Source organism: Bombina bombina, chromosome 7, assembly GCF_027579735.1.
Source record: "Bombina bombina isolate aBomBom1 chromosome 7, aBomBom1.pri, whole genome shotgun sequence".
In the NCBI taxonomy this organism is placed as follows: domain Eukaryota; kingdom Metazoa; phylum Chordata; class Amphibia; order Anura; family Bombinatoridae; genus Bombina; species Bombina bombina.
This window is the reverse complement of record NC_069505.1, coordinates 102,227,094-102,241,054: the sequence shown is the minus strand read 5'-3', so window position 1 is coordinate 102,241,054 and position 13,961 is coordinate 102,227,094. Positions and strand designations below refer to the sequence as shown.

Below are 13,961 nucleotides of genomic sequence, written 5' to 3'. Positions count from 1 at the left end.
AAAATATTAATTAGTTATAGGTGGTCCTTTTTAGACTCAAACATGTACACCATGAAATTAACAATATGACAACTAATGAGAACAAACTATAATTTAAGTGCTTAATAGTTTGTTCTCATTACTTCTTATTTTGTTAATTTAATGGTATATCTATTTTTTTTGCCACAGAAGAGGGCAACTAGCAAATATTTTAGATGAAATCATTTTTTCTTTGCCATGTATGGATCTGATATAAATTAAGATTACACAACAAAATGGGTAATACAAAACAACAATTTAAAACTAAAGTATTATACTTGAAAGAAATATGCAACATTTTTAGGACAATATTGATAAATTAAAGGGAATGTCAAGTTTGATGAATCAGTGCCCGGTTTTTAAAAATCCTATTAAAAACAGGGGCACTTTCATTCATCAAACTTTACATTTCACTCGTTTTGTTAAAATACTTACCTTTTAATATTGAAAGCGGCTCCAGATTTTCCCTCCTGCCACTCGTCACTTCATATGTCAGCAATTACGAATACGGCATCCTCCAATCACGGCTTCCCCCCAGGGCAATCATTGCCTGAGGCAACGCCGTGATTGGAGGAAGCCGGATTCGTCATTTTTGACATATGAAGAGGCTTGCGACGGGCGGGGGAAGTGCTGGTGCGGCTTTCAAGATTAAAAAGGTAAGTATTTTAACAAAACAAGTAAAATGTAAAGTTTGATTAATGAAAGTGCCCCTGTTTTTAAAAACCGGGCACTGATTCATCAAACTTGAATATTCACTTTAATTTGCATATACAAAAAAAGAGAAGGAGCTTAACGTGGGAACAAACATTGCCATAATAGCTTGTTCTATGGCTAGTAACCTTCCTAGGAGCAGTCTCTTTTTGCTCAACATGTGCCTTTCACAGACAAGAACGTTTCTGTAGTATATCAGTCTTATCCTGACTAAACAGTAGAGTCTAGTCCCGAAATACCAGGCAATCCCTCTCTGAACGAGAGAAACAGCAAAACCCCACTGATGAGGTCCATGTTCAGAGTAGAATTGCCTGGTATTTCGGGGATGGACTGACCTTGTTAGGTGGGATCAGACAGATGTACTTCAGGAAAGGTTTCCTATGTGAAAAGTACAATTAACCTTTTAACGCCGTTATGCCGTTCTATTCCGTCATATTTACACTGGGCTTTAAAGCCGTTATGACGGAATAGAACGTCATAACAAACGGCTGTCCTGAAGCCTTCTGTGCTTCAAGGACTTGATCGCGGTCTGGAGGGTGTTCCTAGGGTTGTAGGGACGCCCCCCAGATGCGATCCAATAATTGAAATCTCGCGATCGTATGCACGATCGCGTAGTTTCAATTTGTCTACATCGGAACAGGTGTTCCGATGTAGACACTTTAACCCTGTCATGAAAGGGTTAAGCTAAAAGGGTAACCGGCCATAGAACAAGCCACTGAGCTGTTGTTCATCCTGGCAAACTGCTTTCTCCTCCTGTTTGTATTTTGACCCTGGGGGTGATGGGGAAACCAGACATGGACTCCTTGCCCAATGTGCTTAGGGCTAAATTGCTGCACCTCACTGACGAGATCCAAAGAAGGCCAAAATGATTGTCTGGGGTAGCCATTTCCCTTGTTCAGAGGAAGCTAAGTGGCATTATGAAGCAGCTGGGTGTGTACAGTGTAACACTTTGCAATATTATAACATATTATACTATTTATAAAATTTTACTTTAAAAAGGGACAGTAAAGTCAAAATTAAAATTGTATTATTCAGCTAGAGCATGCAATTAAAAAAAAAAAAAAAATCCCATTCACTTCTGCTATCTAATTTGCTTTGTTCTCTTGGTATCTTTTAATAAAAAAGGATACCTAGGTAGGCTCAGGAACAGCAATGCACTATTGAGAGCTAGTTGCATATTGGTGGCTGCATATGTTTCTTGTTATTGGTTTCCCCGATGTGTTCAGATAGCTTCCAATAGGGCACTGCTGCTCCAGCAACAAATGATACAGAGCATTGAGTTGATAGCAGAAAGTTGTTTAAAATAGTATGCTCTGAATCATAAATGTTGGGTTTTAAGCTAACCAAAGAGCGGATTATTTGTATAAATTTAAAGTGATGGTAAACGATGATAAAGTATAAAGTAGATCACAAATAAAATTACTGGGTTTTTTTTGTACCCTACATGTTTCACAATATACCTTGGTATTTATTTCTCTGCATCGTTTCCGCTCCAGCCCCACTCTATAGAACTTTTTTTTGTCAGGTGTTTATTACCAGCCAATCAAATTGCATGGCAACTTACAGGCTAAACTTAATGTAAAAGTAAATAGCTCTTTACACACATGCGCTCAACAATCTTTTGGATCAAATCCAACCGTCCAATAATATTAATCATTCCATATGCACGTTCTTGTGATTTACAGACACTTGCGGTAGCGGTCTGGGGCACCACACAGTGACGTAAGAGTGAACACTGAATCGTAGTTACTGCGATTAAGTGTTTACTTGGAATCCAGAACGCACGGAACGAAAATGTTTGGGGAGAGATGTCTATCAAATTTGAAATTTCTCCACCCTGTAATGACGTGCATGGCAGTGCAACCCACTCTGCACGTCACATCGCTGAAGCCCGACAATTGAAAAAAGGCGGAGAGATTGATTTTGACTGACATGATTAAAGGCAAGTTATTTTGTTGACAAAAGCTGTTAAAAAAAAACAAAAAAAAAAAACAACAACTAGGTGGATAGCATCTTTGAGTATGAAAATTTGAAAACAATATTTAGGTAATTTTAGCTCAATATTGGCTTACTGTTTAGCCAGGTGGTTAGTAAATAGGCCCTGTGGAGAATACTGTAATTTGTTATATAGCCATGGGTACAGGGATTGCCATCTTTTGTTAATTCTACATGGCATTAACCACTTCACTCACCCCAGGAGTTGCAACTTGTAGATTGAACGCTGAACTTGCTAGATTAAATGAGTGGAGAAAAGACTGAGCAGAGATACCTAAAGAAATGTAAGAGAAAAAAGAAAGTGTATAAGAACAAAACAAAAGGAAAAGCTATGAATTCATTATTTTAATAAAAAGTTACCCATGAATAAATAAAAAAGGTAATTAGGTAAACACTCTTTACTAATATAATTAGTAATATAAAGAAACATTGCTTACCCTGAAAAAAGTTTTATCACCTTCGAAACGCCCAAGGAACTTCTTTCAAGAACTGACTTTATATTAAAAGGGACACTAAACACTAAATAAATGTTAGATAGAATGAAGTAATCAAAGAAAAGATTAGTCTGAGAATAACATGCAGATTTATTTAAAGTTTCATTAGCTGTTTAAATATTGACAAAGTAAGTGTAATGTTTTAGCGTCTATAAAACAATGGGAGCTGCCATGTTGTAACTTAGGTTACCTTCTCTGCTGTAGCCAATTAGGGACAGTTATAGGCGACTACATTAAGCAGCCAATGGCTGTGGGGAATATAACAGTATTCTGCACTTCCATTTCTAACAGGAACTGAAAAGCTCACAATTTCAGAATGGAATTACAGGAAAAGGAGACAAAATAAATAATAAAACCATATTGCAGAGTTTTTTTTTTATATATGCACAATTTATCATTTTATATTACCATCACAAAGTGTTTAATGTCCCTTTAACTTGCCTAGTAAACTGTTTGGAAACTATTGCTGACTCACGGTGTGTAAACAACCTGGAGGAGTACAAGCTGAATTTGTTACCTCATTACATTGAGGTGTTTAAAGGGACACTGAACCAACAATTTGTATTTTGTGATTCAGATAAAGCATGCAATTTTAAGCAACTTTCTAATTTACTCCTATTGTCAAATTTTCTTCATTCTCTTGGTATCTTTATTTGAAATGCAAGAAAGTAAGTTTAGATGCCGGACCATTTTTGGTGAACACACTGTGTTGTTCTTGCTGATTGGTGGGTAAATTCATCTACCAATAAACAAGTGCTTTCCATGGTTTTGAACCAAAAATAGCTTAGATGCCTTTTTCAAATAAAGAAAGCAAGAGAACAAAGAAAAATTGATAATAGGAGTAAATTAGAAAGTTGTTTAAAATTGCATGCTCTATCTGAATCACAAAAGAAAAAACAATGGGTTCAGTGTCCCTTTAAGCAACTTTCTAATTTACTCATGTTATCAATTTTTATTCGTTCTCTTGGTATCTTATTTGAAAAAGCAGGAATGTAGGCTTACGAGACGGCCCATCTTTGGTTTAGCATCTGGGTAAAGCTTGCCGATTGGTAGCTTAATGTACCCACCAATCAGCAAGCGCTATCCAGGGTGCTGAACCAAAAAAGGGCCGGCTCGTAAGCTTACATTCTTGTTTTTCAAATAAAGCTACTAAGTGAATGAAGATAAATTGATAATAGGAGTAAATTAGAAAATTGCATGCTCTATCTGAATCCAGAAGGAAAAAATTGGGTTCAGTGTCCCTTTAATTCTCATGTTATTCTTTGGTGAAGCTAGCGTGCACATGCCTGAAGCACTACATGACGTGAAATAGTGCTGCCATCTAGTGCTCTTGCTAATATATAACATTGTTGCACAACTACTGCAGACACATGCACACTACCGAGCTTACATCCTGGCTTTTCAACAAAGCATAGCAGAAAAACAAAGAAGATTCGATAATAAAAGTACTTTGGAAAGTTGTTTAACCCTTTTGTGCCGGGGTTAACTTGTCTACATCGGAACAACTGTTGCGATGTAAACAAACTGAAATCTCGCGATCGTGCATGATAGGATGACGTCAGGGGGGGTCCCTATGATGCTAGGCACGCCCTCCAGACCGCGATCCCATCAGGGAAGTGCCAGTGGCTTCAGGAAAGCCAAGCGGTTAGGACGTTGTATTTCGTCCTTTGTTGCTAAAGCCCAGGGTTAAATTGTGTGTTCTATCTGAATCATACAAGAACATGTTGGGATTTTATGACCTTTAAACTAATGCAAGAATATTCCCTTTTTTTCTTTCTACAACTGCTGCAGAGAAAAAAAATTAAATACTTTTTAACACATTAGCCTCTCATTCAGCAAGGAGCAAGCTAGCACACTAAACATAAACGTACATTTAATTATACATAATGACCACTTAACCCCTTGGTTACTAAAGTAGCTACAAAAAAACAAGGGTTACAAATGGTTTATTTGATAAACTGAAAACCTGCAATAAAGTAGAATCAAACAGCCTAATTAAAAATAATAAAACAAATTGTACCCGCGTCTGTGTATTTATAAACGTGTTTAACCCCAGCATATTAGGTATACTGAATAATCTTTGTTAGTTTTATTATGTATGTACAAGTAGTAGGCTCTTCTAAAAATTGTATTTATTGATTTGTAATGAATTATTTTCCTAATAAAGCTGAATTGAACAAAATTATGTATTACGGAATTTAAAGGGACATTAAACCCAATTTTTTTCTTTCATGATTCAGATAGACAATACAATTTTAAACAACATTCCAATTTACTTCTATTATCTAATTTGCTTCATTCCTTAGATATCCTTTGTTGAAAAAATAGCAGTGCACATGGGTGAACCAATCACACGAGGCATCTATGTGTAGCCACCAATCAGCAGCTACTGAGCCTATCTAGATATGCTTGTCAGCAAATAATATCAAGAGAATGAAGCCATTTAGATAATAGAAGTAAATAAGAAAGTTGTTTAAAATTGCATGCTCTTTCTAAATTGTGAAAGAAAGAAATTGGGTTTAAAGGGCCACTAAACCCAAAATCTTTCTTTCATGATTCAGATAGAGAATACAAATTTAAAAAAAACATTACAATTTACTTCTATTATTTATTTTGCTTCATTTTTTAGATATCCTTATTTGAAGAAAAATCAATGCACATGGGTGAGCCAATCACATGAGGCTTCTATGTGCAGCAACCAATTAGCAGCTACTGAGCATATCTAGATATGCTTTTCAGCAAAGAATATCAAGAAAATAAAACAAATTAGATAATAGAAGTAAATTAGAAAGATGTTTAAAAATGCATTCTCTTTCTAAATCATGAAAGAAAAAATTTGAGTTTCATGTCCCTTTAATGTCTCTCTAAGTATCTCAGGTTGCCATCAAGATGATTAACTCAGATGAGAGGTTGGCACTTAACCCCTTAATGACCGCAGCACTTTTCCATTTTCTGTCCGTTTGGGACCAAGGCTATTTTTACATTTTTGCGGTGTTTGTGTTTAGCTGTAATTTTCCTCTTACTCATTTACTGTACCCACACATATTATATACCGTTTTTCTCGCCATTAAATGGGCTTTCTAAAGATACCATTATTTTTATCATATCTTATAATTTACTCTAATTTTTTTTATAAAATATGAGGAAAAAATGGAAGAAAACACACTTTTTCTAACTTTGACCCCCAAAATCTGTTACACATCTACAACCACCAAAAAAATCCCATGCTAAATAGTTTCTAAATTTTGTTCTGAGTTTAGAAATACCCAATGTTTACAGGTTCTTTGCTTTTTTTGCAAGTTATAGGTCCATAAATACAAGTAGCACTTTGCTATTTCCAAACCACTTTTTTTCAAAATGAGTGCTAGTTACATTGGGACACTGATATCTTTCAGGAATCCCTGAATATCCATTGACATGTATATATTTTTTTTTAGAAGACATCCCAAAGTATTGATCTAGGCCCATTTTGGTATATTTCATGCCACCATTTCACCGCCAAATGCGATCAAATAAAAAAAATTGTTCACTTTTTCACAAATTTTTTCACAAACTTTAGGTTTCTCACTGAAATTATTTACAAACAACTTGTGCAATTATGGCATAAATGGTTGTAAATTCTTCTCTGGGATCCCCTTTGTTCATAAATAGCAGACATATATGGCTTTGGTGTTGCTTTTTGGTAATTAGAAGGCTGCTAAATGCCACTGCGCACCACACGTGTTTTATGCCCAGCAGTGAAGGGGTTAATTAGGGAGCATGTAGGGAGCTTGTATGGTTAATTTTAGCTTTAGTGTAGTGTAGTAGACAACCCCAAGTATTGATCTAGGCCCATTTTGGTATATTTCATGCCACCATTTCACCACCATATGCGATCAAATTTAAAAAAACGTTAAATTTTTCAAAATTTTAGGTTTCTCACTGAAATTATTTACAAACAGCTTATGCAATTATGGCACAAATGGTTGTAAATGCTTTTCTGGGATCCCCTTTGTTCAGAAATAGCAGACATATATGACTTCGGCGTTGCTTTTTGGTAATTAGAAGGCCGCTAAATGCTGCTGCGCATCACACGTATATTATGGCTAGCAGTGAAGGGGTTAATTAGGTAGTTTGTAGGGAGCTTGCAGGGTTAATTTTAGCTTTAGTGTAGAGATCAGCCTCCCACCTGACACATCAGACCCCCTGATCCCTCCCAAACAGCTCCCTTCCCTCCCCCACCCCACAATTGTCCCCGCCATCTTAAGTACTGGCAGAAACTCTGCCAGTACTAAAATAAAAGGTTTTTTTAATTTGTTCTTTTTTTTTTTTTAGCATATTTACATATGCTACTTTGTAGAATCCCCCCTTAGCCCCCAACCTCCCTGATCCACCCCCAAAACAGCTCTTACCCTCCCCCTCTGCATTATTGGGGGCCATCTTGGGTACTGGCAGCTGTCTGCCAGTACCCAGTTTCAAGAAAAAAACGTGTTTTTTTAAAACAAAAATATAAATTCTGTAGTGTAGATTCACCCCCCCTAACAGACAAACCCCAACACCTTAATTGATTTATAAATAAAAAAACTTGTATTCCCTTTTGTATGCTTTTTTTTTTTTTACTTTATTCTGTAGTGTAGCGGTTCCCACCCGCTCCCTCCCCGTGCACGCGCCCGCCCCCGCCCTTCCGTGCACGCGCGCGCCAGTGCGCACCCCCGACCGCCCACGCCCACGATCCCGCCCCTCCTGCAAGTCGCCAAGGCCATCGATGGCCACCACCCGCCTCCCACCCACCAACGCCGGTAAGCCAACAATCTCCGGTGCAGAGAGGGCCACAGAGTGGCTCTCTCTGCACCGGATGGCTTAAAAATGTTATTGCAGGATGCCTCAATATCGAGGCATCACTGCAATAACCGGAAAGCAGCTGGAAGCGAGCAGGATCGCTTCCAGCTGCTTTCCAGACTGAGGACGTGCAGGGTACGTTCTCAGGCATTAACTGCCTTTTTTCTGAGGACGTACCCTGCACGTCCTCAGTCATTAAGGGGTTAAAGGGACATGAAACCCATATTTTTTTCTTTTGTGATTTAGAAAGAGCATGTCATTTTAAACAACTTTCTCATTCACTTCTATTATCTAATTTGCTTAATTCTCTTGATATAATTTCCTGAAAAGCATATCTAGATAGGATCAGTAGGTGCTGATTGGTTGCTGCACATAGATGTGTTGTGTGATTGGCTCACCCATGTGCATTGCTATTTCTTCAACAAAAGATACCTAAAGAATTAAGCAAATTAGATAATAGACATAAATTGGAATGTTGTTTAAAATTATATTCTCTACCTGAATCATGAAAGAAAAATTTTGGGTTTAGTGTCCCTTTAATTTACTTATTCCTGATGACCATATTGCAATAAAAGTGCTGCTGTAAGGGGGCAATGTGACTATTAAGGATAGTGACAAGTATTACATGGAATGCTATTGACAACTGAGGGATGGGACACAGTTTAAAACATGAGTAAGTTATAATAAGATAATAAGTTATCAAGTAGCGGAAAACATAATAATAATAATACATAATAAGGGGGATGTAAATGTACCATTTGTAGACAAGAGAAGGCATATCTTCTAACTAAATATTATTTTATTCTATTAAAAAAAATTCTAAGGAACATTAGTACCATTCAGGAGTTCTTCCTGTTATTATAGGAATTGGTGGCTTATTAGAAAGTATATATATATACACACACACACACATATATACACACTAAAGTCAAATTAAACTTAATTACTCATATAAAGCATTCAGTTTTATTTTTAAAAAAACGTCCATTAGCAAAATATCCACAATTTCTTTATATACAAACTTTCTGTGGCACATTCTCATACTGAGTATGTGCAAAAGTTCACAGTATATACGCTTTGTGATTGGCTAATAGCTGTCACATAATTCAGGGGGGGCAGGTAAAATGGTAATAATTTTAAATTTGTGAGAAAAAAAAGAAAAGAAAATCTACTAATCTTGAAATTCAGAGTAAAGGCTTGATGATCTAAAGGTCTCTAGGCTGACGAGATTATTAACCCCTTAAATACCCACACTATTATAGCAACACAATCCCTTAACAACCAGCGAGCAAAAAGCAGAGCGAAGAGTCCATTTCCTGTGAGCTCAATTACTTTTAGTAGGAGACATCTTGCCACTAGCAGGGACTGACCCTTTTGTATGATAATTCCACCAGGGCAAACCCTGCGAAGTTCGGCGAGAAAAACTGTCTGATCTGGCAAAGTTTAGCTCATCGGGCCTCAAGTGTCATTGCATTGTCTCTGGTTGATTATGTAATTTTGATTTATTAAGTATTTATTAATCCTTTACACACCTACAGCAGTTTGTGCAAACATTTTATCCTTTCATGAGATATATGCTCGGCTTACTTACAAAGATCAATCTAGTGATTGATGATGGCACCTGGTTAGCCTCAGTAAATGTGGAAACCCTCTATTCCAGCTTTCCTCATAAGATGCTTGGAAGCAATTCTGAACAATGCAGATTTTAATCTCAAATTTACATTTATAGATCAGAAGTTAATTTCTTATTTAGGGCTGCTGATAAAAACAACATATAAAAATATGTTATCTACTCATTTCTATTATAAAAGGAGACCTAAAAATAATTTCAGGGCCAACAGCCATCACTTATGTACACAGATGTGGGAGAGTTTGTCTAGATAAAGCATATTTATTCTTCACACAGGCAATTTCTAACAGAAGTAAAAACATTTAAACAAAGATTTATAAAAAGAGGAAATACTAATGAAATCATTTATACAGACTTAAATAAGGTCAAACATTTGACACAGTAATTTTAGTAATAAAACCAAAACATGTATAGAAATTAAAATAAAATGTACAGTATTATACTTAGTAGTTAGCAGATGATTGATTATGAATCTGGCTTCCTCCAATCGTTGTGTGCCCCCTTTGGCTTCCAGCTCGTGGGGTATGCAACGATTGGAGGAAGCCAGATTCGTCATTGATGTGTTAACTACAGCAGGAGATGCGGGTGGAGGATTGCCAGTGTGCTTTCCATAAATCAAAGGTAAGTATTTAAAAAAAAAGAAGCATCATTGTAAAGTTTAATGAATTATAGTGCCCCTGTTTTTAAGAGTATTTTAAGATACCGGGCACTTATTCATAAAACTTTACAATCACTTTAATTTAAATTAGGGTGGAATAATATAAGGAGTATGCTTACAAAATACTGGCAACGCTTGCTAACAGATCCACTGAGTATTAGAAAAAGTGGTCTGTAGTCAATATGTGAGAACACAAGTGATCGCCAATTGGCTAGTTAAAATCCCATGGAAACATGGCTGTTTCCTTCGCAAGTGTTGTAGATCCTGCATATACCAAAAACGCCTGTGGGCTATTTTTTACTGCTCTTGTAAACTGTGTAAAACTGGTGGTAAAAAATATTATTATCACCAGGTATTTGTAGAGTGCCAATAGATTCTGCAGCGCTATAAACAGTCAGTATACAAGATAACATTTATAGGGATCACATGGGTAGAGGGCCCTGCCGAGAGTTGCACTGTTATAGTCAGCTCTTATGAAGGCGATCTGCAAACAGCTGGGCTCATAGGCTTACATTCTATGGGGTTCAGGAGGAAAGCAATGGAGGTAAGAAAGGTTAGTGTAGGTTGTATGCATCCCTGAACAGTACAGTCTTTAGGGAGCACTTGAAGCTTTTAAAACTAGGGGAGAGTCTTGTGGAGCGAGGCAGAGAGTTCCACAAGATGGGGGCCAGTCTGAAGAAGTCCTGTACACGGGAATGTGAGGAAGTAACAAGATAGGAGGAGAGTAGGAGATTGTGAGCAGAGCGAAGGGGACGGGAGGGAGAGTATCTGGAGACAAGTTCTGAGATGTAGGGGGGAGCAGTGCAGTTGAGGGATTTGTATGTCAGTATCTTCATTTAAGTCTATGGAGATGTTTTATGGTAACACTGGTTTAGAGTTTACAACAACAATGTAAACTAGGACTATGTTTAGTGACCACCATTCTGTGTAGGCAAAACATACAATGTTTATGTGTCTAATCCTAGAACACATTAGGAACATTGAAAAGAGTGGCCATAGCAACAGAAATGGTGTTTGTATACAGGTGCATTGGATACACGTAGCATGTGTGTGCATCATGCCTTAAAGAACATTCCAGTGCTTTTTAACCCTTTAAGGACACAACTTTCAGTTTGCTCAATTGTTTTATGACGGAAAAATTCCGTCATATGTCCTTAAGAGGTTAATTACAGATTTTATGTAAATATTTAGTTAAATCATTCAACTTAATTTAATACTGTATGCCCAGGCTGTGCAGACTAAAAAGAGGGCGTGCTAAAAATGGTTTAAAACTTGTTTAAGCTTCATGGCTCATCGCTATTATGAAGACATGCAAAAAGCAGCAGTAAGTAAAATCATTATGCTGCATCTCCTCCTCTGCAATCAACAGCACCTCAAAAAAGCACAATAACAGGGACTCCAGAGCACTGTCTCCCCCCTGCTACCCATGACAAACCTACATGAAACTGTAATTTCCACTACTGCATCCATGGCTGATAATAGATTTGAAGATCTGACTCAGATCAACAAACACTCAAGTGCTATATAACGCTGGAGAGTGTTTGTTGATCCGAGTCAGATCTTCTAATCTATTATTTGTCATGGATGCATTTTGAGGGATTTGCAGAAAATGTAAATATATGATTATTAATACTATGGAAAAAACACACCATACTTTTACAGAAATATATCAGAATGTGGTCATGGCACCTCCCTACCACTTCCTGTTATATAACTAGAGAAATGAAGAAAAACAATTGCTAATACGCATGAAGATGCGCACACTCGTGCTAATAGTATCTAATTTATATACTAAAAATGATTGGACAACAGCAGCAGCCTACAAAAGACTGAAAATAAGGTTACTCATGGAGGGGCATTTTGAAAATTGTAGTGAGGACTTGGAAAAGGCATTTTGTGTAAAGTGAACAATATTTTATGTTTCACTAATTTGTTTAATATATATCTCATTAAAAATAAATTTGTGACTTCTGTAATAAATAAATAAAAAATTAAACTGGAATGCCCCTTTAACAGTATAACTTTTACTAGAAGTATTTTTCCCTATAGAAAAATAATACATATAAAAATAGGATTGAAGTCATTCACATTTAAATTTTTCTCTATTATGTCCCTTGAATAACTGCAAATGTTTAGCATATTCTGTCACTGAGGGTGTCCAAAAAACCTGGCAAACTTTACACAAACCAAAGTAATAAACTACTGAAAATATTATTTTAGCTTTTATGAATGTAGTATAAATAATTTCTGTCATATTTGTTCATGCATCATAGTTATCTGGAACAGAAGTTATTTATATTAAGTTTGCTTGACTGTTCAAGTATTAAAACGTATCTCTCACATTTTTAAAAAGACAGGACATTCAAACCCCAACATATTCTCTCCCCCTTGGTATATATAAACTAAACAAGTCTTTGTATTTTATATTATAAGCTGTCTGCAGGACTAAACACGTTTGTGAAAACCACATGGTTTCATTTAAATAGTAATTTACTCAACTTTATTTGCATTTTTGTAACCCCGTGTTCAACACAAAGTTGGGCAATGCAATAAGTCACATGATCCTTTAAAAAACATATTAACTGTAAATAATTTCATTAAATATAGTCATCCACCCAAGTGACCCAACAAAACAATAATTGTACATCACATGACTCAATTCCCAATCATATGACACTCTCCCCTCAGTCCTCAACCTGCAGTTTTAAGTCACATGACTCCCACGCCCCAAAATGTCACCTCCAGCGGCCGCGCTAAGCACAATCAGACAGCTGGGTTTAGTGAGCCGGTCTGGAGCACCACCCGGTCCTGTAGGCATTCGTTTCTTCATTGATAAAAGATACGGTGAAAACTGAAATTCTCAAATGCATATGCACAGGGATTACAGCCCCGTTGTATTTTTAATAAAGATTGTTGAAAAAAAAATGAAACCTTGCGTACTAGCACAGGCGAGCCGAGTCGGCGCTGTTACAAGGTATCAGAACGCCCCTTAGTCTGTTGTGATTGGCTAGGGAAATCTCGTGTTTTGCGCTAATTGGTTTCCGAGTAAAAGCGAAAGTAAGTATAAATAGTCCTTTCGCAAATCGTTACGCGTTAGTTGTTCAGTTACAGTTGACGATCGTAGTAATGGGTGGAGGGCTCATATTTTGTTAACGTGGAACTGGCGGGAAATACTTTACTGTAGTACAGTAAAGTAGAAACTAGTTGAAACAGCAAGTTAAAGAAGCGGGATAACAATGTAAATAGACGTATGAAGACAAAGAAAAAAAATAGTTCATTTTAATCTAATAGAGTAGAAGTGGGGAAATGAAGAAAAACTTAATTTTAATTTAAAAGAAGTGGAAAAACGAAGAAGGAAAATTAAGCATTTCTGGGAGAAAGAAAACTGCACTTTAGGTTAAAAGGGAATAAATGGGAAAATTATGAAGACAAATTATTTTAATCTTTAAAAAGTGGGTGGGAAGTAAGATTTTGAAGATGCAAAAATATGAAGTGAAGTAAAACAAAAACTGTTTTTGTCTATAGATTGGAAAATAAAGAAAACCTAAGCTGTGTGATAACAGCTATTAGGGAATAAATTAAGTATAAAATGCATAAGGGCAAAGCAATGGGAAAGCAAAGTATTAATTTGTAAGCA

At 36.5% G+C, this 13,961-nt stretch overlaps 1 protein-coding gene across 1 annotated transcript in view; it reads right to left on the bottom strand.

Annotated features, from left to right (window-relative positions):
- Window positions 1–13,349, bottom strand: part of GATD1 (glutamine amidotransferase class 1 domain containing 1) — a 54,329-nt gene extending 40,980 nt beyond the window's left edge. Inside the window, exons 1-2 of the mRNA XM_053720218.1 lie at window positions 13,064–13,349; window positions 2,922–2,998 (exon numbers count right to left, since the gene is read on the bottom strand). Coding sequence (XP_053576193.1) covers window positions 2,922–2,998; window positions 13,064–13,154 — 168 coding nt within the window. The 5' untranslated portion in view covers window positions 13,155–13,349. The remainder of the gene's footprint in view (window positions 1–2,921; window positions 2,999–13,063) is intronic.
- Window positions 13,350–13,961: the final 612 nt, after the last annotated feature.